This window comes from Protopterus annectens, chromosome 4.part0, assembly GCF_019279795.1.
Source record: "Protopterus annectens isolate FY-2018-M chromosome 4.part0, PAN1.0, whole genome shotgun sequence".
In the NCBI taxonomy this organism is placed as follows: Eukaryota; Metazoa; Chordata; order Ceratodontiformes; family Protopteridae; genus Protopterus; species Protopterus annectens.
In genome coordinates this window covers 705,362,319-705,389,288 of record NC_056733.1, presented here as the reverse complement: position 1 = coordinate 705,389,288, position 26,970 = coordinate 705,362,319, and the positions used below count along the sequence as shown (strand labels likewise).

General features: G+C 40.5%; 1 protein-coding gene across 1 annotated transcript in view; it reads left to right on the top strand.

The window, feature by feature from the left end:
* The first annotated feature begins 427 nt into the window (after nt 1-427).
* SLC2A11 (solute carrier family 2 member 11) overlaps nt 428-26,970 on the top strand; it is a 466,200-nt gene continuing 439,657 nt past the window's right edge. The window contains exon 1 of the mRNA XM_044068682.1: nt 428-882. Coding sequence (XP_043924617.1) covers nt 784-882 — 99 coding nt within the window. The 5' untranslated portion in view covers nt 428-783. The remainder of the gene's footprint in view (nt 883-26,970) is intronic.

The following is a 26,970-nucleotide window of genomic DNA, read 5'->3' as shown; positions in this document are numbered from 1 at the left end:
CTAAACCTCACCACAACAATAAATAGGACGTGCTGGAGGTATAGATTCCTGTTCCTGAGACTTCCCGTGCTTTGGAACAAGATCCCAATCTACATTAGGCAGAGCTCCTCACTAACACTCTTCAAAAGAAACCTTGACGAGTGGGTGGGAAACAAAGTTTACCTCTGGGATCACTTCAATGGCTCTGCTGGACAGAGGCACAGGGAGCTAATGTGAAGGGGCGGCGAAAGCCAACACATTCTGGCTAGGCTTATAAATGCCTACGGGCTGATAGCCTAGTCCCAACATATGAACAAAAAATCTGACAGAAAAAATAGTAAATCTGTACCCCTAGTGCTAGTGTAAATATATTCGCATTCATTTATTTCAATATGTTTTCTGTTTCTTTATTAATAGACGGAAAACTTCCATAACGTAACACTGCAGTGCAAATTTCATTAAGGTGGACAAGATGCAAAACCCGCACTATCGTACTCTACTCGCTGATAAAGAACGCAACCATACACTGCAGTCCCCGTCAGAGCTAGGGACTGCCAAAAGACTTCCGGGCACCTAATAGTTTTATGCATTTTTTAATTTACGGTCTCATCTAAGTTATAGGTTACTAATTGCGGTAAATCATTGAACTGGCTACCACTACAAGGTGTACTTCGTTACAATGCTGATCATATCAGTCGTCTTATCTAAAATGTGCTGAAGCAAGAGCCATGATGGTGTCTCTCAGTCTCAGCCCTCACGTCCCGCCGCTTTCCTGACCAAATCCTCGCTGGCAGACCATAAACCATGAACAGTGCATCACCACCCATAGTTGTGATAGAAAAGCAGCTATCGGACAACGGCGAGGAAGAGGAAAACGGGCATTTAACCGCACTACCTTCAAAGGTACCATATTTTTACTTTCTAATAATAGTGCACTCCTCCTCTTTTAAGTTTCCCAGTGTAGTACCAGCTTTTATTGTAATTGCGGAGTTTATCGTAACTGTGTTTGGGACTTAAAAAAAAAACATAATAAACCCGTACTTAAGGTTAAAATGTTTTTATTAAACCATTTTCTCAAAGGGTAATGAAGTAGAAACAGATAGCTACTGCAAGAAACTATTTCCTGAGATAGTCTTTCGATTTTTGCGGTGGACTGAAGTAACCCGGAAATCGTCATGGGTTTCATGAACCAATCTTTGCTGATACACCCTTGGGTTAAGTGAGTTAACTGCAGCAGGTCGGTCTAACTGAAATAGTTGCGTGCTATTAGACTCGCAATGTTTTCTTTATAATTTACACAAATAGCCTAAATAATGCTGTTTTCTTTGATATCACCGTAGCAGGGATAACCACGCCGCAGTATAAACATTGATTGTAGATGATTGTTAGTGGTGAAATGACACCTCGACTCCCTCTGTGGAAAAAAAAAAGTAAAAAAGGTGTTGAAGACGGATGGCTATTAAAATGTACATTAAAAAAGTCCTACTTATAGGAATCTGTTTCAGTCTTCTATTTCCAAAATGAGGAACACTAGCTTTCAAAATGTGGAACATGTACTTCTATACTAATATATTTGTTTTGACAAAGTCTTTAATTTTATTGAATGTTGTTAATAGTAATAATATGAAGAAAGAATTCTGTATTTGTTGTGGACAGTGTTAGCAATAGCCAGAATATGTATAACTAGAAGATGGAACTCTAATGTAGCACCCACAATGGAGAAATTCCTATCATCACTAAAGAAATGCATACTAATGGAGAAAAGAACTAAAGAGTTAAGAACTTTTCCTAAGCCATTGGTTAATAATCCGTGGAGTAAAGTTTTGATTGATACCCTACAGATGGAACCAAACTCTTCCTAACTGTCATAGTATATATGTTAACTTATTATTTACAAATGTTTTTATCTGAATCCTTTTTGTCAGGCAGAATGTAAATAGTTATTGAATGTTATGAATGTATTAAATTGTTGTGTTATTTCATCAAAGTAAAAATCATTTGAGTAAAAAAAAATGTGGAACATATACTCATGGCTTTCTAACAACTTCAACCACGAGGGTCACAGGATTGTTAAAGTAGGCTGCCGCTGCTCTTACTTATAAAAAGAACTTTTATTGAATTAATATGATTCATTTCTATTTACCATGAATATCAGTTAAAAATCCTAACGCTGAATGTGTGACACAGACCCTTTCAGTGTGGAGCTTTGAGGAACATGGCCTTTTAAGATCCCCAAATGAGGTACATTGTACGTTCCTCGTAATGTGGTGCACTTGAGAGGTAATTAACTTGTGCATATGTGCTCAGTAACCACACGACACATGTGTATTTGTTTTATTTATTTGGCATTTGTTTACCGGGAAACTCTGACTACTGGGTATGAAGTCTGTTTTCAGTGGAGACCTGGTGAGAAAAGGTCCAACATACATAGTTTAATTAATAAACTACATATTATCACATGAAGTGCAGTGACAAGTAGTATAAAAAATGCAGCAGAAATGTATTTATTGTGCAAGTTAAAAAATAATTGCTAATCAAGCAACAACTGTGAACTGTCTGGTTAACTGCCCTAAGGACAAAACTTGGAAGGAACACTAACCGGGTCATGAAATCAACAAAACTGTCTAGTAAAAGTTAAGCACTCTCGTTAAAAAAAAAATAATAATCAAACATAACAAGTACAATGGCTGAGGGCATCTGAAGAACAAACCAGTAAAGCTTGCAAGGGTCTGCTTCTCCAGTGGGACCCCCTCGCTACTGTGTTTTGGAAGTGGCCAAAGCAAGGGGGAAAGACTGCCAAAGTCTACCCCCCCCATACACAAATTTAACTCCATAAACATACCTTTCAACTGTAAGGATTTTCGCTCATATATTTGGTCTTTCCTCATTAAATTTGTGATTTTATGGCAAGTCATTGAGAGTTGGAGTTAAATAGTGGCATGCATTTTGAATTTCAGACATCATATCTTTCAGAAACTGTATGATCATGCATTTGTTACCCTAGCAACTTTCTACGTTGCCAATAATATTTTAAATCTGTCTCTGATTTTAGGGCCTTTGTTCCCCCCATTATTTTTGGCTTTGTGAAGGGTATGCTTCCAAGAAAGATTCCATGTCCAAGCATATCTCTTAACATGCCAACTTTGAAAATGGGTACAAAGGTTCTTGAAAAATAGGTATATCCTGACTAAAATCTGGACATTTATGTAGCATAAATCTGAATAACAAATAGCACTTAACTCTTCCCACATTCAGTAGAAATGTGGGATACTGCTCAGAAACACATTTAAAAGTAGATTGACAAAAATGAATGAAAAATGGGGTGGCCATGGTGGTGCAGTGGTTAGCATTGTCTCCTCACAGCAAGAAGTTCTCCGGTTCGATCCTCGGCTGGGGTGCCTTCTGTGCAGAATCTTCATGTCCTCCCTGTGGTCGTGTGGGTGTCCTCCGGGTGCTCCAGTTTCCTCCCACATCCCAAAGACATGCAGTAGGTGGATTGGACACTCTAAATTGGCCCTAGGTGTCAGTGCGTGTGTGTGTGCCTTCTGTGGAAGGTTGGGTGCCGGGCTGGCAACTCGACACTGTAAAACTCCACTGCCAATCATGAGCGGCAGGTGATCTGCTGTGCCGACCCCTAACTGGGAAAAAGCCAAAAGAAGAAGAAGAAGAATGAAAAATATAAGCACATTATCAGACTACAACGCAGTTCATTAATGTCTAAAATTGAACAAACATCTGCCATATTAGGTCTTATTTTTGCTTCTTCCCTGTTTTTAAATTATGGGTGTCACTAGTATATTGGTTGAGTAGTGTTGTTTTCTATGTACTAGACAGCTTCAAAAATAACATTTGATAAGGGGGAGTCAGACAGTTGCGTGAAGGGGTAAATAAAGTCTGAAAATAGGGACATACCTCCAAAATAGGGACAGTTGAGAGGTATGTGCCCAAGTAATATGATTATGAAAACATAAGTTACTCTATCTAGCCCTTGTGCAGAAGGCAAAACCCGAAAAGCCCTTGGGTAAAAACAGGAAATTCCTTCCAGACCCCTGGTGTGATCACTTCTGCAGGCCAGTAGGACATTAGCTTGTCTAGGTTACACTATTGCTCTTAATGGGAAGATTCTAACAATCCTGAGTACCTTTATCCTTTGTAACTTCCAATTACTCAGTTCCATATTTATTACCATATAGTTTCAGCCATGACTTGAGTAAAGAAAAGGGTCAGTGACTTGTTTTATTTGTGTTACATAGTAGGCTGCTGTTAAGAACTGTGATGGAAACGGTTTTGATCTCAGTTTCTGTCTGATATTTGACTCTTAAGAAGCCGGAGAATGGCAGATGACCAGAATATGTATTTTCTTTCTACTTGTGGAGAATAAAGAAATTGAATCTTTTTAGAAGTCAAAAATGATAGCCCTGCTGGAACAGGCAACCTTCAGCCTTGGTTTTTTGCTCTCTGTAAACACCTAGCTCACCCTGTCCACTGTATATTTAACTAACCATTATACAAAGCATCATGCCTACAATATGAAAATCTGTAATTGTCAAATGTCTTCACAGAATACCCACAGCCTGTGATTTTAGACCCACGACAGTTCTGCCTCTCCTAGGAAAAATTCTAGAAAAAACTTGCTCTTATCTTGCTGTGTGGATGTTGCCCAGGAAGAAGTAACATGACAGCAATTTCTTCCATCACAAGTGGAACCCTATGGGTTAAAGTAGTCTAGTCGTGGTAATGTTATTGTACCTTAGCATGGCTCTTGACTTCATGAACCACAACCTGCTAATGAAGACCATTTTGCTAAATGGAATAAGTGAACAAAATACAGCCTTGTTCAGACATTTTCTTTCAATTAGAATATTTCAGGTGAATGTTAGGTCCTCCTTATCCTGCTGAGCCCCCATCGCAAAAGGAATGCCCAAGGATCAATTTTATATCCCCTTGCAGTTTTTCCATATTCAGCAACATTTTGTGCATTAATCTTCCTATGCTGTTTGTGATTCTGTATGCAAGTGATGTGGTCATCAATAGGTTTGGACTACAAATATAGTAAAGATAAAACTAAAAAAAGAAGACACAAGTGAAATAAATTTGATAAGCAACACACCAATGTCTGTTTGGCACAACACAAAATCTTTCCAGAATTCTTAACAACTGGCAAATTCAAGTCAATCCATGGCTCAATATAAAAAGTAATATCACTCTGACCTAAGAATGTGGTTCGATCAAAATTAAATTTCTATCACCACACTGAGATGATAAGAGGAAACGGATTAAAGTAACTTAAATATCAAACATAACTTGTTTGTGTGTTTTATATTTACTCATCTTCTTCTTCTTTCGGCTGCTCCCGTTAGGGGTCGCCACAGCAGATCAACTGTTTCCATTTCCTCCTGTCCTGTGCATCTTTCTCTGTCACACCAACCACCTGCGTGTCCTCTTTCACCACATCCATAAACCTTATCTTAGGTCTTCCTCTTTTCCTGTTACCTGGCAGCTTCATCCTTAGCATCTTTTTCCCAATGTACTCTGCATCCCTCCTCAGCACATGTCCAAACCAATGTAGTCTTGCCTCTCTGGCTTTGTCTCCAAACCTTCCAACCTGGTCTGACCCTCTAATATACTTATTCCTAATCCTGTCCATCCTCGTCACACCCAGTGCAAATCTTAACATCTTCAACTCTGCCACGTCAAGCTGTGACTCCTGCATGTTATATTAATTTCTGGATGTAAAATATTTTTTCTTTTTATTGATGTGGTATCCATGTTGTATATACTTCTTGATATAAATTCTAATGCCCTCTTTTCTACTACTGCAACTGTCAAAACATGTAAAACATGACTACTGATCACATTGTATATTAAAAGATGGGAAACTATGCAATTTCTCCTTCCTCTCTAAATGTGCAATTATAAAAATTAACATTTTCTGAGAATTGTATTCTTTTTTTATAGGTACAGTTCATTCAGTCCCTAAAAATATTCACTCTCTCTCTCAACTTGCCAAATTCATCTGGCACATTAAATCTATTAGAATATCATACAATAAACTGGCATGTTCCCAAAAAAGCAAGGCGTGATTACTTATTATCTAATCAAAAGAGTTTCCAGTCTCCTAAAGGCTGTCAACCTTAAATTTAATAATAATGATCACTGGAGCCCAGCCTGGTTAACGATTTGGCATAAAGCTAAAAAATATATATATATAATTGTAACCCACATGCTGTTCCTTTCCTACACCAAAGAAACTCAAAATAGACAAATAACTGAAAAATCACATTGATCACTTTCCGAAACTAATACATCTTTTGCATCTGGAAAACCCTGCTACAGTATTTCAGTCTGTTAATAATAACCATATTTTTTTAAATAAATAACAGCCTAACAGACTTATGCAACTTTCCATTACAACTCATTACAGCCGAGTGACATCTCCAGGTGTTTCTGCAGGTACCTCCTACTGCGCTTGTAGGCGTCAAATATTGCCTGTTCATATTTGAATTAATAATTCTGAAACCATGCTACATACAAGGTGTCAGAATATTTTATCTTAAAGCATACATGATGACAAACACAATTATATTGATGTATGACCTCTGTCAATTAGTATTTGTTAGAACTGTAAGGTGATAACTTCATTTTTAAAGGCTGAAGCCACACCCACTGGGAGTTAAAGGTGCACACTCAGAAAAGCTCTACTGTTGTGAATGTGTAACATTGCTTAGCCTGGGATTTTATTGGAAATGAACCTAGTTCAATTGTAGAGCTTCCAAATTTATGTAAATGTCCCAATAAGTTACCTTCCCACCCTTAATATAATGCATAACACTTTAAAACTAAAATTCAGCTTTAATAAAGAACAGCAAAGCCATGTCAACTATTATCACTTTTGTTTGTTTGTGTCTTTCGGCTTTTCCCGGTTAGGGGTCGCCACAGCGGAACTCCGGTTCCCTAATGATTGGTAGTTGATTTTTACGTGCCGAGTTACCAGCCCTGACGCACAACCTTCAACGAAGGTACGCCCATTCATGCATATCTCCACGCAGAAGACGCTCTAGCTGAGAATCGAACCGGACAGCATCTTACTGTGAGGCGACAATGCTACCGCAGCACCACCACCGCGGGAACGTCAACTATTATAACGAATTGATACAAATATTTACTAGTATCGAAATCTGCCTCTGTAGCATATAAAACCTTTTTACATATTAAATTCCAAGGTACATATTTATTTGATTCCTTTTGGCAGAAACACGACTCATTGCTATGAAATGGAGATCATCTAAAACTGATTATATTCCTCGATATTAAACATATTCCTTTAAAGAAATCTAATACACTCTATTCTTGATTAATAACAATACCTGTTATACCCCTGTTAATATTTCCCACTTTAATCCTTCCTTTCTGAGTAATTGTACTGTATGTGGCTCACAAAATGCTGATATTCTACATATCTTTTTGAACAACAGCTTTACAAGAAACCTTTGGTTAACTGCTCAGGCTAAAATCCAAAAAGTATTACCTGAACTACAACGTCTGTCTTGGAACTTTGCCATTACATGCTAAAATACTGTATTACGGCTAAATGGAATTCTCCTATCATGATAACCTGTCTGAATTTGTTAAAATATCTAAAATGTGTATTAAACATTACAATGTCTTTAAAGATTAAATCTGGGAATTAGTTTAATCAAACTTCACACTTAAAACTTGGGAATTCATCTTATGTTTTTTATTATGACTTATGCTATTAGCAATTCTTAAGTTCATTTCCTTTTATTAAACTTATGAGAGTTGCAGCCAAATTCAGTAAACCTTGCACAGTCCGTTTCTACCGTGTGTGTGCACCGCATCACGCATACAGTTTTAGATTCAGTAAGTGCCGTGTAGAGGCGCACACCACCACACAAACAAGGTAAACACTGTGGCATGCTAATTACAGCATAAGCAGCTGAATTGCTTGCTAATCAACCAATCCAACACGATGGAGCTATTCAACAAGATATAAAGCAACCATGTAGACTCAGTGCTGGTTTTTCATGCAAATTCCAAAACCACACCACGGAAAGGTGCCTACACTTAATGTTAGGGGCTGCTGCTGCTTTAATTAATTTGTATGTGTTACAAGCTGAAGCCTATGCTGCTGCTGCCAGTAGACCTAGACCAAGAAGGGGAAGAGTTTTCAGGCCTCGTTTAACTTTTCACAGATGTGATGTGGAAATTGTAGAGCGCTACGGGGTGGTAGGGACATATTACAGGAACTCTGCAATCTCTGTTGTCCTCAACTCAGAGCCAAGGCCAACCAAGGGGAACCCATCCTAGTGGAGACAAAGGTATGTGTAGCAGTTAGAATCTTAGCTACAGGTATGTTTCAGAAACCAACAGGGGATATGCTGGGGGTGTCACAGGTATCAGCATCCAGGAGCCTCCTTCAGTTGGATGCTATGCTCCAATATGCCAGTGACCACATATATTTTCCACGTACTCCTGAGGAGAGGGACAGAAATATGCAGAAGTTCTACCATGCAGCACACCACCCTGAAGTACTGGGTGCCATAGATTGCACACACATAGAACTTAAGGCACCACCTGGGGAATAGGGTAGGCTCTACATAAACAGAAAGGGCTTCCACTCTGTTCACTGCTAAGGGAATCATCTTGAACTTGTGTGCTGGCAACCCTGGCAGTTACCACTACTCACACACATCTGGCACACCTCCCAACTGTACCAGATGTTTGCTAGGGGGGATATCCCATAGGGTAATTTATTGGGAGATGCAAGTTATGCACTGGAACTGTGGCTGATCAGAAATGTACACACACCCACTGAAGAATGCCATAATGAGGCACACTCCCAAACTAGAAATTTTGTGGAGCATGTGTTTGGCCTGCTGAAATCACTGTTCTCATGCCCAGATACATGTGGGGGAGCCCTGCAGTACAGGCCAAGGACATGTACTGAAATATTCACAGTATGTACCATGCTACAAAACATCATCCTGAGAAAACAACTTCAGCAGGATCAGCAAGGGGAAGGAGCACACATCCCACCACCAATGCCAAGGTAACCACAGCCACAGACAGATGAGTCATAAGGGGAACCACCAGCTGCTGTGGGTGTAGGCAGTTGTAGGTGTGTTCAATATTCCCTCGCATTGGTTAAGAGACAATGTATAGCACACTCACTCACCACCTTGGGGCCTAAAACATTCCTCCTACACACATACATACATATAGTAACATTGAAGCCAGGCAACTCTCACAACCATTACCTCCCCATGTATTGGCTGTGTACTGCTTGCATCATACAGAGTCAGCCATGAACTAAAACTGTGGCAACTGCTGCATTTACAAGCTAAGTCTTGAACCTGGAGTGCATTGTGTAATAATGTGAATGGCTGTCATGTAATTGTATTTCATTACTTGGTACTGTAGGCAAGTAAAAGGTGGGAGATTTGTGCAGAAATGACCTTGACATGTGACAGCAGAGACTTATTTGACTTGTGTGTCCATTGTTAAGTAGTAGGCCTCAAGCATCAAAGATTCACACAGTCATACCTCTCAAAAGTACTGATGATTACTGCATGCCCTCAGTTTAGCACCATACATTTGTACTGGAAAATCATTAAAGAGAGAAGTTAGAAAGTAATGATGCACATTTCAATTTCTGACTTCACAATGCTCACAAGATCACTCACAATAAAGCTGGGAAATTTTGATGCTATTACTATAAGCATTACGTTAGCTGTGCACCCTGAGCGTCAGATACAAAGCTTATGTATTCCTGAATCCAAAAGAGAGAAGACAGGGATTTGGCACAGTTATCATTCACTTGCACAGGATGTTTTGTGTGTGTGTGTGTGTGTGTGTGTGTGTGTGTGTGTGTGGGGAGGGGGAGGTGGGGGGGGGGGAGCCTAAGTTGACACAAAAAATCAATGAGTGTGTGTGAGTAAAAAAGAGAAGCAGGCAGACATTTGGATAAACCAACAAATGGCCAGTGAGACAAAATGAGTTTTAAGCTGCATGGCTAAACCATGTTAATTTTGTATGTGTGTCTGTAGGGGACCCCAGGTGAAATTGGTGTGAGTGTCTGCATGAACACAACCAAGCTCTGTGCTAGCTCGACATCTTGGCATGTTGGACAGGTGTGAGCTGTATGTGGTAGAGGTGGCAGTTCTTCGTTGTCATCCCTGACCATGAGAACTGTCTTTGCTAGGAGTTGCATTGGCATGTCCACGCCCACGGTCAGATGCTTTACTGCTACCTGAATGCGACTGATGTCTGCTGGACAAGTGCCCTTCACAGGACTGCCCAGCACCATGATCCCATGGCCTGCCACATCTGTGTGTGGACAGCTCACCCACTGACAGAGCAGTGGAAGTACTGCCACTATGGAAGTGTGATCAGGCACAGCCACATTTGGTAACAGCAGATGATGTGGCTGACCTACACAGATGAGGATGCCATTCCCCTCCCAGCAGACATTCCATCACAGACAATGCTCATTCCATGACAGACACCTTACATTCCAACGTGTCATTCATCCATGGAATCAGCAATACGGTGGAGTCAGTCACGCATGTCAGGCTGTGCCTCTTCTGCAACCCTAAGCATTTATCTGGGGCACCTATGGGAACATGCTGTGTCTCCATGATGGCCCTAAACATACATTGAGCGGCATGGGAAGAGGCAACTGGATCAGGTGGAGGAAGGACAGTAGGCCTACTCTGAGCACCCCTAACAACCCTCCTGCGTGGCACCTCATCCTCACTTTGGCTCTGGACAGAGTCAACAGGCACTGAAGCTGCAGTAGCCACACTTCCCTGAGTGATTGTCTCACTCTCCACCTGTCCAATATCTGTGGGCTCACTGGAATGGGTAGGCGTAGGCCTACAGTCTGTTTCCAATGGAATTGAATGGGATGGCTATATGTAAACCTCAGTGTCATATTCAGCCTCAGCAGCCCCCCGACTGTGCCTCTTTTTGGCCACCATCGTCATCAGTATGCTGATGCTTTTACATCAGGTGAAAGAAGTCCCACACTGCTACTGTCATGATCACCTATGATGAAAAGCAGCAAACACAGGAAAAAATTAATACCTATAATAATACCTACACTACTATAGTCCAATATATGCTAACAAGCTAACAGTGGTGCCACTATTACAGACAGTACAGAAATACACAACAGCCCTGACAATCAACATCACACATTAAAATATTTCTTAAATTGCTCAGCAGTACTGACATAAAAATGTTGAGCTTACCATCTGCAGATGAGATTCTCTTCCACAAGCCAGATGGTCCTGGTAGAAATGAAACAAAAGTTGAGAGCATCATCATCACTAATAACAGTAACACAGGGGGGTAATACTTTTACCCCTTTATATGTACATTAACGATACTTTCAACAAGAACTTGGCTGACAATTCCAACCTAAGCTAATCAGTCAGAATGTGTCATTTACTGTAGCAATCTTCATTCCCTCCCCCAAAAATTTTAGTGACACAGAAGTAACATATAGATTTCAGTTGTTTTATTATACAACAGTATTCATCTGTTGAGATAACAAAGCCTTACCTGGAAGCTTCTCCTGGGACATGCTGGCAATCCCTGACACTGTTGCACTGATGTCCAGTACATGCTATTCTGTACTCTTCTGGGAGCTGTCTAGATCCCTGACAGCAGCCAGGAACTCTTCATTTGGTGATAGTGGTGGCTCCTTGGCAGGCCCTCCCCTGGTAACAATCTGGTCACAGTCCACTGCAGCTGCTGTCCTCCATGCAGATGTGATCACAGCAGTGGCCCTATGGCACACCTGCTGATATATCCTGCCATGGCCACCCACAGCATTCATATCAATCACAGTCTGGTGCCAAATTTGCATTCTGTGTGCCATACCTCCCCATCCCCTTTCAAGCAGAAAGGTACCATGTTGCCTAAAGACATCCACTATCACCTGATTTTCAGCATCAGCATCATGGTCTCTGAGAATTGGCATACCCCTAGATGTCCTAAAAGACAAGAGATGGATAATACACATAAGTATCACATAACTACAAAATAACTGTACCTGGATAAAACAGAAAAGGTAGCTTGTCAGTATTACCCACTGGAGAAACATAAAACAGTCCAGAGATATGGAATACAAACAACAGGCTGGATGCAAAACAAGGAGAGTAACAATAGCAACATGTCCTTGTTTATGTCCGAACAGTAACTCAGCTTTGTCCTCCCTAAAAGAAAAGGCAAATGATACATTCTGTTAACAAACCCTTTGATAGCACTTTTAGCATTTCAAAGATGAAGTGTTCCTGAAATATTTGTACATATTTATTACAGAGCATTTCATTTTCATGTATTGCCAATCATGTATACCTGTAAAATGCCTTTACAAACATGCCCATGGCGCCAATACACTAACTAATGTATACAGATACAAGTATAAAAGCCTTTGCTTCAGATCTTTTTTTAATTACATTCCAGCATATGCAGTATGTAGCTGACAATATGCAGGCATACCTTCTGAAGTTCAGTAGTCCTCTGTGCAGTTATGTCCAGAAGAAATGGCATATGTTCAGTCTTCTCCATATAAATACGTCTCACTAGTTTCACGGTTGCCTTTTTATAAGGTGTAGATTTGGGGCTGTTAACATGATGAAGATGCAAATGAGGTGTGAACTGATTAGACTAACTAAACCCAAATACTTGGATCCATGTAAAAGCTATAAATATAGTGCAGGCAGTCACTCAGTGTTTGTTTTTAATGGATTTAAACTGTGAATGATTACTGGTTGGGAGAAGGAAAACACAACAGCACTGCAGGCTGCCTTACATTCACTGGGTGTGTCAGGTTAGATTTACAGAGTGTTAGATATAAGGATGGAAATGTAAGTAAGCACCACACAATTCACAGGTTATGTTCAGTAACAACCAACCTGCCCTTCATTTGTTGGCAACTACATATGGTATTTCCAGTTAATATCCTCTTACATTTTAAAGCCAATGATATAAACTGCTTACACACTGCATGTCTCGGATTACAGGTTAGATAACTGAAGAATGACCAACAAACACAGAGAGGTAAGATAGAATATTTGCACGCAATAATCATAACAAGTTGTGTGACCACTAAGTGCACTACATCCAAATATAATAAAAGTACAAATAACAGTTGTATGGTTTCATATTACTGTAGATAATTTTGCAGTTGGTTGTGTGCAGAATGATTTCAGTTCCTTGTCACAAAGTTGTGCATGACAAAGAGGGATAAGGCACTCATCCTGTGTTTTGAAGGTTCATTGGAGTGAGAGTTGAAATCCAGATCTCCGTAGACATATCTCATGTGAACCATAATTTTCTACTGTGTATGTCATAGATTGATTTTTTTCTCATTTGAACTACCTGTTCCTTTTTTGTCTTTTTCCCCTTTTCCGTCTTGTTTTTTTATTTATTTTTTATGTGGGCCAGTGTTTGCGTGATGTGGCACTTAGCACAAACACAGGAAATGGAGAAAATGAATTGGAGGATTTGGCTGTGCTTATCTCATTTGGACAAAGGGCAGGAGTGTACACACTGGACAACTGGACCACCCAGGAAGCAGACAGGAGCCAGACAGCCAAACATAGAGACCGGATACATTATATTAATTCTGTTGAGCACCATGCAAACCTGCTAAGAGGTGTTGCATGACGGTTAACAGAGAGACCTTAACAGTGATTAGTAAATTAGGTAAAGTCAGGTAACTAGTCTTGTGGCAGCAGGTGTAACTGTAGGGCTGGAGTACAGCTGGTCATGGGTTGTAATACAGGATGTACAACCTTTTTTTTTTTTACTGTTGTGACATTTCAGTTTATGGCAGTGAACTGAAACATAGACAACGTTTATTTCAACTTTCTTGTGGCAACAGGTGTAAGTGCAGGACTGCCATACACATGATCCTTGGTTCTAATACAGGATATTCCATTTCCCATTGTATTCAGTCTCACTTATAACACATTAGATAGTGGAGCTGACATTTAATTATATGTATGAAGGATGAGACACTATTATTCTGTCAGATTAACCTTCCAGTTACAATTATTATATTCCTCACTGCCTGGCACTGCTGCTCTCCACTTACCATCGTGCAAATGCATTGTTTAGGTGTGCGCACTCCCATTAAGTGCAATAACTGGAATTGGCGGGAAGGCATCAGTCTCCATTGCTGTAGGTCTTCTGATAGACATAGCTGTCAGTTGTGGGAAATGCACTGATGAAGGCTTACAGCCAAAACTGGTATGCAGTATGTATTCAGTGTAATATGTTTTTATATATGAATAATTAAAATATCTGTTTGAATGCTGATTGATGTTGCTGGCTGATCTGTGGTTTGATTAGTGGGGAAGGTGCCAAGTTTAGGGCACAGAGATGGGGTGTTCAGGAGTCCAGTATATGCACATTTTAAGGATTACATGCAGCAATCTGTAGTATAGTGTGTATCTGTTAGGATGTATACTTAAATGTAAAACTTAAGATAATAGAGCTGTGATGATGTATTGTATGTCACATATGATGGTACTAATCTTATATCTTTTTTTTCTGTCACCCCCCAACCCTTAACTCTCTTTTTTCATTTTCTGTATTTTTATTGTATTTTTTTTTAATATTTTATTTATTTTATTTTATTTTATTTTTATAAATTTTTCTTTTCTTTTTTTGTTTCTGTTATGTGTCATCAAAATGTGTCCCTGTCTCCATGTGTACCACATCACTAGTGCTCCGCAGCACGGGGGGGGGGGGTAGGCCAGCCCCAGTGGATCAGCCTGCCCCTGCTCCACTGGCTGCAGCACCAATGTCCAGCATGTCTGGGAGCCAACCTGGCAGCACTGCCTTTGCTGCTCTGCATTACCTGCACGCTCAGGTAGTCCTGCCCTGGAGGCTGGTCCAGTGGTACCCTCTGGGAGCAGTGGCTTAGGTGGTGATTTCATCACCCACAGCAGGTTGCCAGGGATGGTGCATAGGGTGGTGAATGCCTATGTCAAATGGAGATGCTGCTCTCTCTCATGTTCCAAAGGAGATATCAAACACTTCACGACAGTCCAGTAGATGAGGACTCTATTCTCACTGTCTCCAAGCTTGATGGCCGTGGGCACGGGTTGTCCCCACCCTCACCCAATCATGGTGTCCCTCACCGTCCCTGTCTCTTGTCTTGTTTGTCTGCAGTTGCTTCCAAATCTACCCAACTTACCTGATCCATATAGACCTACGTCCCTTCTACAGCATTCCTCTCTCTCCCAAATAAAAATTAAATGGGCACCTGTCCCATACATAACTCTCCATTTTGCACACGTGTCTTCTTGACACACACTTGATTCAGTCCATTTGGTTATATAACATGATTGCGCTCTGTCTGGAGGTGACAGTCCAAACTCACTTAATACTCTGCACATATTTTCAGTTTACACTGTTAAAGAAGTGGATAACTATGGTTCTTTCCTTCCTCCCTCCTGCACATTTCCATACTGCTTTCCCTTTGTTCTTCCCCCTGCTTGCTCCCCATTTCACCACTTTCCTATTTACCCCATTTTAACACCTTTAATCTGGTCAACAAATAGAATCACACACAACACATATAAGTAGCAGAAAGAGCACTGGGATCCCTTCACATTTTTGGCTCCATGTTTGCTCGGAGGTGCACATCTTACACCACCAAGCAGCAGTGGTGAGCAGCAGCATAAATCCATGCAATGCCACTTAACCTTGCTGCGCTATGCCAACACAGAGCAACAGATATACTATAAAGGATTCATGTAAGTACCTTAACAATTTTTATGTAAAAGCATTTAAAAGTGTTAACTACACCTGGATGTGAACCCAGTACCATCTGTGCACAAAAATAAATGCATCAATGCATTAATTAAGCAGCAGGTGTGTTTCATAGACACAGTACTAACTGTCAGACTATGGCAGTGCAGTTTGCATTTGCACACTGCTTAGTAATGCACAAACCAGTTTATCTCTCATGCATTTACACTTTGCCAACCGTTGTGCAAACCCACTGTTTGCCACACTATAGAAAAGTAAATATTGTTATGCATTACTGCTGCTTACTGTCCATTTCCTGTTTGTGACATGAAATTACATGTGGAAACATAACAGGCTGAAGGTCCTATATAACAATATGTCACATATTTACAATACAGCCATGTATCCCCCCCCCCCCCAAGCACTGCAACCCAGGTGTCTCAGTACTTTTTCCACACATGTCACCTACACTACAGAAAGTAATATTAAATGTTGTGTAATATGCAATGCATATTAATCTGGTAACATGCAGAACTACAGCTGTTAACCCATAAGCCTGAAAAGCCTTATCTGCAAGGCTAGGGAAGCAATCAGCATGGACCTTTTCCACAGAGACATAGGTGACCTTTAACACACTTGATCTGACCCATTTTGATTTTGTAGATCTTGCTTATTAATCCTTGTGGACTTCTTTGATACTAACCACTCCAAAGACCTGGATGAGGGATAACAGGACATACCACCTCTGTTGTTATCCAAGGCCTTTGACACAATCCCATATTCATTTCTCATAGTGAAGATCTCCCGTCTGGGAATTGAGCCATATATTACTAGATGGATAACCAACTGGCTCACAGACAGAACACACACTCTTAAAGTTAGAGACTCTACTTACCAGTGGAATACTACAAGGGTCTGTGCTGGGCCCTGAACTGTTTGGAAACTACTTCTCTGAAGCCCAGGCAATGGTAGCTGGCCTGTGGTTTACCAAGTCTGTAGATGACTGTTAACTGAACACAGTCATATAGAGTCCTCCAGTGATGGAAACATGTTATAGAATGGGCTGACACAGACAAATGATTGGTGGCAAACTCATGGACTGAACCTTAAAGCAGATAATGCCTCATAGTCTCATTTTGCACTGAAGTACTCCTGCTAATTATGATATACAGAATACCCCTCTAAGCTCAAACACATTGTTGTGAGGCTTGGGAACACATGTTGATAGCAATCTACCCTTTCATCACTGTCAATAGTGGTGAGACGCACATTCTGCATTGTGCACCTCATACATATGGACATCACATCCAAAGCCAGGGAGGTCATAGCTGTGCTGTACTCTAACCTTATCAGACCACTAATTGAGTACAATGCTTCCTTCTGTCTATACCTCACCAGACACCTGCAGCAATTGGAGAAAAGATGGAGGTTTGTGACTTGGAGAATCCAGTACAGATATCAAAATGCTGTCAGTTCATGGCATTGGAGCAATAACTGTAGGATACACACTTCTGCTCTTCCATCTAGAGACACAGAGACATATTACAGTGTCATGGCTCTTAATCTATCCACATACATCATGGCATGATTTGTAGGCTCTGTGTTTTCTTGATGAGTACAGTGCTGTCATACAATCCTGAGATCTAAATATGATGGCATAACTTATGGTACGCACAACATAGCCTTTCAGTACCAGTGTGGATACTTGGTAGTTTAAGTTCAGATTGCTATCTACATGTGTTCTCAGTACTTGCATCACTGGGTTTCAGCATGAGCTGTTGTTAGTGCTGTACTTAACATGGAATTCCACTTTTCAGACAGAGAGGATAAAAGACACATTTCTGCATTTATTTGTGGATCATGTTCCTTTGTCACCAATCATTTTTCTGTATTACCTCCTCCTGTACTGTTATCATTATTGGTGGACTCAATGATTGCCGCTAATATGCAAGAGTCAGCAAATTTGGTAAGCCAAAGGCCATATACTTTAGCCTGAACCGTCGAGAAATAGAATCCAAACAAGGCCAAGCACAGATCCCTGGGGTTTGCCAGTGGTGACAACTCTAGTGGTACAGGTCGATTCATCAACTTTCACAGTATGTGTTCTGTCAGTGAGCCAGTTGGTTACCCATCTAGTGATGCAAGGATTAATCCCCATTTGGGAGGGTTTGTCAATGATACCTGTGTGGAGTATGTGTCAGAACCCTAGGACAGATCACGATAGGCAGTATGCACTGTCTTATCTTCATCCAGGCCTATCACATGGAGTAACTGGGCTATGACAACATCACAGATCACCTGTGGCATGGCTCAGGACATACACCTTCCTGATACGGCTGAATCAGCACTTCAACACACCCTCCACATGGGCTGTATTCTCATAGAAGGGTGTACATCAACATGCACCATCTGAGTTGGGGGGACAGCACCTGATGCATGCATGTATAGAGACATCCTGATTCTTGTCAGATGTGAGGTAGACCAACATGCTGTCATGGACCTCTTCTAAATGGACATTAGTAATATTCTAGCTGTGTGCAACAGGCCTGTATGAGTTGTTCATGATAAATTATGTCTGTTGCATCTGATAGATGTCCTCAAAGAGGTAATTTAGAGCATGCATGATGACAACAGTATCATCTTGTGGAATTTGACCAGATCAAGGCATTTGACACAATTCCACCCTGTGGTATTTAATCAGCACTGTCATATGTGGCCATAAACAGCTATATCACCAAGTGGGTAGACTAGTGTTTCACATATGTGGCATCTCACTATGTGAAAATATGTGAAGTGACCTATATTTCAGGTCCAGTGATCAGGTCTTTACATCAGGGCTGTCTGGTAGGCCCTTTCCTGTCCATTATTTTAAGTGATGGACATCATAGATGACATACACATCCTGTGTCCAAACAGCTGCCTGAAGGCCTACAGACTGTGGACAATCATTGATTCCAACTGTGACATTAGTGTAATACATACAGTATCAACACATACCAAAAGTTGCTGCTACAGCCTTGACAGCACCTGCAGTGACAAGAAAACATGGGGCAGATTTGTTAAGTTGGGAAAACAAACACACAACCCAAGTATAATGAGGACATCACACCCTATAATCAGACGAATAGTTATGTGACCCATCTAGTGGGGTACATATTAAGTGGAATATCCACCAGCATGTGGTCACAGTGCTGACTTCTCCCTTGAACGTAACGCAAGTACTGAGTATGTGATGGACATCCACATCAGAGACCATAATACCTTCATAGTTTCCAGCCTTCATCACACCAGTAACTGAGTACAATGCACCCTTCACGTACCTCCCTACACATCTTACAGTGATGTGTAACTGGTGTACCACCTATGTCACAGTGAGCTGTCACACAGCTTATTGGCCATACCTAGGTATTCTTTTATGGAATATGCATGATTGTTTGATGGTGTGGAACACCAGCCAAGTTGTTACACCAGATGCATTTGTGCTACCTATTCTGCTGATGCAAACACTACATTGTAGGTATTTGACAACAGTAATGGCATGTACATAATTCGCGACAGTGTGGATTGTGCCATATATGTGTCCCGTGTACACCAGTTACCTAGCCTGTATTGCTCCTAATGATGCATACAGGTATAGCTGTGTCCCTCCTAATGCCTCCAGCAGATGTTACAGTGCCAGGACAGTGTGGCTGTGTCATAATAGTTGTTCAAGTATGTTTGTGCAGATTCCTCTCATCACTCTAAATCACGTATGTTATGTCACAGGCATGGGATTACTGGTGGCATTATTCTGATATTGTCCATGATTGTGGTTGGTTCTTTTAATGTTTTCCTTGAGATTTTACCTGTGCCCCAGTTGCTGGAGACCTCTGCTAAGATTACTTTTATATTCAGGCGTATCAGTTTGCACAGCTTCACAATAGGTACCCTACCCCATTTGTATGTCAGATCCCTGATAGATGTCCTCTGCATTATTCATGTAAGGATGATTATCTCACACAGACTTCCTCCCCATTGTTATATTACCTTGTGTGACAGTCGCATAAAACACATTTTCACTGTACAGTCCCTACTGTACCATATAGATATGTGTCTGGTGTTGCTGCTACAATCATCTTGCATTGACTTGCCCTTATCTGCTGTACATTAGGTTGTTTCACTTGTCCTCTTTCTCTGTGTTCATTCCTACAGTTCATCTGTGTCGTTATTCAATACACACACTTTCCTTGAGTGTTTGTTTTACATGGCAGTCCATGTACCCTTACAGATCATTTACACAGCCTCAGTACAGAATGCCAGGAATGGGATATCACAGTACTCTGCACTGTAGATACACTGTCCTGTACTATGTTTGGACCATATAAGTTGGATTCATACTTCTCAACTGTCTGGATTTTCCCAGGATGTCCAGATGTGTTCCTTATCAAATTTGTGGCTTTCTGCCATATCACTGGGATGATCTCAGGACTGATGTGACCTATTACATACATTTTAGTTGATATCTCTCAACTGTCCAGTTTTTGTCTCATATTTTTAATCTTTTCCTCATAAATTGTTGGTTTCCTGGCAAATCATTGGCATGTCATTGCGGATTGAAGTCAGAAAATAATGACAGATATTTGAGTTACAAACTTCATGCTCTTCAGAAGTGTCATGTTACTGTATTATATCAACTTTCTAAGTTTGTAAGGGCAATATTAAAACCTTTTCCTAGTTTTGAGCCTTTGTCCCCCCCATTATTTATGACTTTGTCCAGATTTCTTGCTGTAATAGGGTGAGAAGTATGTTTGAGTTTTATTCTACGACATTTCTATGAGGCATCCATGTTAAATATGTCCCCATTTCTGGTTAATTGTCCCCGCATTATGCTGGCCTTTGTGCAGATGAGTTGAACAAAAAGAAACGGTGTAACAAAAACTACCGCTTGCACCAAGGTGACAAGACCCTAATAAAAGGAGTTTAGGAACCAGTTTGCTAAAACAAATAGAAACAAAAGACAAAAAAATTGAGAGCTAAAGTGAAGAAGATGAGCATGTGTGTGTAAGAGACTACTGTGAAATGATTCAAGAAAACAGCATCTACCACAGTAACATTAGAAGAGATGCACTATAAAGAAACATCACATACAAAAAAAGCAATTGGATATATGAGAAATTGTAATCATATGTTCATTAAAAACAGAGAAAGAAGTGCTTTTGCCCATAGGGTTTCATTCACTATTAAAACTTGAGCATCCAAGAAATCAACTTTACACTAAAAATATTAAATTTGCATATATCCCATGTCACCTGTAATACAAGAGGTTTAAGGAATCACACATAGGAAAGTTTAGCTTTGCTAGATTTTTCTTTTTGCATTTTTTAACAGATTTGTTTTTTCTGTGTGATCTTTTTACTCATTGTTTTAGTTTGTTAGTTGGGATATTTTTGCTATTACTCTAAGGTTTATGGATATCTGTTGGGTACGACAACCCCATGTTTCCAAATTTTAGTCAAACATTTCACTTATGCTGTGCTGATGACGTGCTAAGAAGGCCGAAACATGCATGTCCATAGCTAGTGGGGTTTGGTTTTATTGGCAGGACTTTGTCCATTAATAGACATAAAAGAAAAAGTTGTGGACCATCAGAATTAACATTTAGCTGAAACGCATAATGCCCTTAAAGGGTAATTTGCATATATCCCATGTTGCCTGTAATATCGGAGGTTTAAGGAATCACACAGTGTAAAGTCTAGCTTTGCTAGATTTTTCTTTTTGCATTTTTATACACTGAAAATATAGGAAAAATCTATAAAAATGTAAAAAAAAAAAAAAAAACACAACCCAAAATGTAAATGAATATGTATTTGTTGTAAAAGAACATACGACAAGCAGAAATCATAAGAAATGCTTGTGAAAGGTGAAGGCCGGAACAAACATGACATGTCATAACCATTAATAAAATAATTTTGCAGAAGGCTCTGGGTTCTATTCCCACACCAGGTAGATTGCACTTTTGAGTGTGTTGTCCTTCAGATGAGACTTTAAAACAAGGCCCTATCTCCCTGAGCTGATGGTAGCTCATGTGGACATAAAAGATCTTGTGGCACCTATTGACAAAGTAGGGGAACTTTAACAATATTCTGATCAAATTTTCCCTAGTAGTGTCAATACCACCTCGGGCCTCCACTAAAATGAGGCTACTAGCCTAGTGGGACAAACCCAGTCAACAAAGGACAAGTAAAACAAACATAAAATAAATCTGTATTCCATTTTTTTAAGCTGAAGAATTATTTTAACCGAACAAGCAGAATTAATAAAGCCAGGTGGATTATAGGCATTAAGGTGAATTTGCCATTCCAGCTCCTTCTTTTCCGGAATGAAATTACAGTTTCCCTTGAGGGCCCTATCCTGAAAGTGTCCAAATGTGAAAAGTGAAAAAAAAAGAATGATTTGGGGATTCAGTGCTGTGCTTCTCAAGAGAATTCTTGCTTAGTCTGTTTCTAATTTCAGATGTGCGTTGGGCTGTCCTCCTTTTTAAACTTAGAAATAGTCTTCCCAATGTTAAAAAATGACACTTAAGAGCACTGGGGGTATATAGTCTTTTTGTTGTTGTAGTTCCCAACCACCTTGCTGTTTTGTGTCTTACCTGTGCTGAGGCAGATGGAAAAAGTCTATGCAGCTCATTAACTCACATTATCACTCATCACATGTAAAGGTACCAAGCCTTTCCTCACTGTCCTTTTGGAGCATCCCTTCTAAGGAAGATCTGATGTTCCTGCCTTTTGTGAAATCAAAAGAAAAACCAGTGTCCAGAATCTTACTCACCGTTTATTACAGTTCTGAAAATTAACCTGTGTGCAAAAGGCAGAGAAATGCATCCTCCTTTGCATCTGGGTCTTCATCTTCAAGGGGTACCACCTAAATGCTGTTGTCTGTCAGAATGCTTTAAATACTTAGATATTATTTTGCAGTAGCATATGTCCTTCCTTTTTCCAGAGCTTCTACACTCCTTACCTGTTTTTGTGTATTAATACCTTATATCCTCTTTTCCTTTTATTTATCCTTGCTTTTTACCCAATTACAATCCTGTGTGACATCCCATCACCCCAGCATATCTGTATGAACAAATGTATATTGATTTATTTTAAATGCCGTGTAAATATTTTAACTAGGAATACTTGTATATGTGTTGTTCTGCAAAATAAATTATGACTAACCATTACTGTAATGATGGAATTATTTTCTGTTTGCTGTTGTATGAGCATTTTAAGTTTATGAACTCTTTATTTTTAATACTTGTATATATAAAAAGTGAGTGTGTGTGTGTGTGTGTGTGTGTGTGTGTGAGAGAGAGAGAGAGAGCAGATATCTCTTTGTTTATACAAAACCTCTCATATAGCCTTTCTTCAATGATCTCTATGCTTGTGAATGTGGTGCTACTAATCTGGTTGGAGTTCAGTATGCTTTTAAGATGAAGTGTAAAGGTGGTTTTCTTATCATTTCATTTTGCAGTAATTATGCTCTTTTGTAAAAAGAGCAATTTTGTAACTTGAAATAACCGTAGTTTCTTCACTGGAATTATATTTATTATGTTTAATAACCTTATGGTTGTATTTCCTGTATGGTGAGCAGATAGATGCAATGTACTTCCTTATTCTGAGTCATATGGTCTTGTATTTTGATAATGCAGTAAAATAGCTTGTAGTTGATAGCCATATTGTACAGTCTTACACAGGCTGCAGCACAAGGAATCAGGCAGTCGGGTAATAAATCAGTAATAAATGAAATGCATCTGTATTCAAGCAAAATGTAATATGAGAAATAGAACAGGGTAAGAGTCTAGTAAAGTATGTAATGCTTGTTATACAGTCAAATGACACAGATGTAACACTGTAATAAATAGTTGTCTGTCATGGAATGATCACAATTAGGAAGAAAATGAGAGATACAGAAATCACTATGGTGACAGCTGCCAGTAAAGTATGTTTATTGTGTTACACTCCAGCTAAGTGCTGGAATGAAAAAATATGCATTGAATGGAATAGGATTCTTGGCAAGGTGGAAGCTCCACCTACAGGTGGGACTAGATCCTGCAAGCAAGACCTGGTGAGAAGCCAAATTGCTTGCAGTTCCAAGTTCTGTATACAGGTGCAGCAGTACTGTAGGCTTTGAGAGCCAGGAAGGGGAGAGCCTTGTAAACTAGTGGCCCTGCAAGCCTGTCTCCCATCTTGGTTGGGGAAAGTGCAGGTATGATGGGCATGCCACCCTACAGCTGGGGATACTGTGTTGGACAGCTGTATGGCCGTGGAGCTCTACATGTATATCAGATGTGGCTGCCTGCCAGCCGTACCAGTTTTGACATACAGATGGAGGTGCTGTACCAGAGCGTAGCAGTGCTGAGGAGTCATCACACAAGTTTTGGGTTTGCTTAGAATAGTTAATGAGATTCAGCAACATAGCATGTTATAGAATCTAAGTACCTATTCCTGGCATAGGATGATAGGATCATAGGAAGTTATTAGGGTATTAACCTAACCTAGCCAAGGGCTTAGCCCATGTTTAGACAATTTAGCACCTGATACCCCTGCCCAGCAGGGACACAGGTGGAATCCCAGGGGTGTATTTGCTGTTTCCCATCCAGTTATCCAGGTTGTGCTTAAAAATGGATAATGAGGAACTCTGCTTGATGTGGAGAGGCAGTTTATTCCATAGATGGGAGAGTCTCTGGTACACAAAACTGTCCCACCAGCAAGTCCTATTGATGTCACAGATCAAGTTGAGGTTGCTCATGTGGGTTACTTGAGTGGAGCTTGACTTGCAGATATGCAGCAGTCCCATCAAGCCGGGGTCTGAGATTGCTTTGTATGCCAGGCAGAGGTCACCTCTGTGGAGTCTGTATGAAACTGAGTGGTAGATGTTTGAGGCCCTGGATTCTCCTGATGAGGAACCTCTCTGGTCTGTCCAGCTGCTGCTTGTGCTTTGCGAGGTACATGCTGAAAGGGGAGTTGTACTCAATAATGGGCCTTATAAGGGAAGAATACAGGGATGTTATGACCTCCTTGTCCCTGGATGAGATACCTTTACTTATGAGGTGGACCATGTAGAAAGCTTTCCATACAGTGGAAGCAACATGGTGGTCAAAAGTCAGTTTGCTATCAACCTGGGTGCCCAAATCCCTCACGACTGATTGTGTGCTTCAGACGTTGTTGTTAATATGATGATTTGTGGGGATGTCACTCTCCCCAAAGGGAAAGATGATGCATTTTTTGGTATTCAGCTTGAGGCCATGTTTCTGGCACCAGTCATTTGTTTGGGTGAGACCCTCTTGGAGGGTGTCTACATCACTAGGGGAACTGATGACAGCCCCCAGCTTGCAGTCATCTGCAAACTTGGTTAGCCATAGCCCACTGGTTTTGGCCTGGACCTCAGAAAAGTATATCCTAAATAACAGAGGCCCCCAAACCGATCTCTGGGGAACTCCACTCATTACGGGTCTGCTGCTTGAGGTGGCTTCCCCTATTTTAACTAGGTAGGTTCTATTAGTGAGCCAGTTTGCTACCCATCTGGTAACATATGGATTGATGCCTTGTTGAGAGAGTTTATCTATTATGCCCGAGTGGGGAATTGTGTCGAAAGGCATTGGCCAGGTCTAGGTAGGAAGTGTGCACTGTCTTCCCCTTGTCCATGGCTTTAGTGACTGTCTCAAGGAAGTCGACCAAATTTAACAGACATGACCTCCCCTTGATGAAGCCAAACTGTGTGGGATCTAGTCTTTGGAGGTTGCCAGTGTCATTGTTAATGAGGTCCATGATAATCCGTTCCATGGCCTTGCAGATCAGGCAAGTTAGGCTGATGTGTCTATAAATTCCCGGATCGGTGGATGCTCCACCTTTGTGCAAAGGGATGACAGTGGCTGTCTTCCACTCAGCTGGGATGAAGCAAGTACTTAGGCTTTGGTTGAATGGGGCGTCTAATGGTGCTGCAAGTTCCTGCCTGAGTTCATGTAGGATGCAGTCTGGGATGTTATCTGGTCCCATGGAGGCTGTTTGCCTTTGAGAGGGCAATGATGACCTGTTTCCTAGAGATAAGGGAGGGGATAGGTACTGGGGTTGTCCTGATTTACTGATGGGGGGGGGAAGGGGTGACGTTTTTGCTGAATCTATCAGCCAGCAGGTTGGCTATGTCTGTGGCATTTGTGTATGTGGTGTCCTTGACCACCAGTTCTGAGCAGATCTGGGTGCTTCCTTTGAGGCTGTGGATATATGTGAAGAAGGTGTTATAGTTGTCTCTAGTAGATATGGCCAATTTGGACTTGAAATTTGCTTTAGAGGATTTTACAAGTGCTCTTATTTGCTTGTTCAGGCAAACGAGAGATTTCTTCCAATTGGGCACCCACTCCTTCTTGGTCCTGGACAGCAATTTTTTTCCTTTTGTTATAGAGTTTATTTATTGCAGATGTCTACCAGACAGGTTTACTCTTCCTTGCGGAGGATGATTTTGTCCTGTCAGGTATTCCTGATTCCACCATCTATATAAATGCTTGTATAGTACTTTGGTGTAGATTTGGACATTGGTAGCAGTTCCTACAGAGGGAGAGGGGGCTGTGAAGCTGTTTATACCATCCCTCAGGAGGTTGTAATTGGCTTTGGAGAAGTTTTTTTTTATTTGACCCTAGCTAAAGGGGGGTCAGGGGAGATGGTGACTTTGAAAGTGACCCCTTTATGGTCAGATCTTACCAAGGAGGCTAATACTGTAGGGATGCTGCAGTATAAGTTTTAGGGTGTGCACACTTATGCAACCAGTGTATTGTACATTTTTTTATTTTTTATATTTTTCCCCTAACAGATTTGTTTGTTTTTCTATTGAATTGTACAGGTTATAGGTCACATTAAAGGTGGGAAAAATTTTGAAATGATTTATTGTGGTTTCATTTTTTTATATCACAAAAACCTGGCATTTTAACAGGGGTGTGTACACTTTTTATATCCACTGTATATTACTTTCTAAAGACATCCCCAGTGTAACTGATCAGACCATGCCTTGGTGACCATAACTGTACAAGACCTTAGCCCCAGCAATAATAATTTTCTACTTTTTCATGTTATTTCTTACACTTCTGGCATTCATGTAGAAAATGTTTATGTAATCACCGTGCATGGTTATACTATATGAAAAACAATATTTAATTGTTAATGTTAATTAGTTAAGAAACAGGAG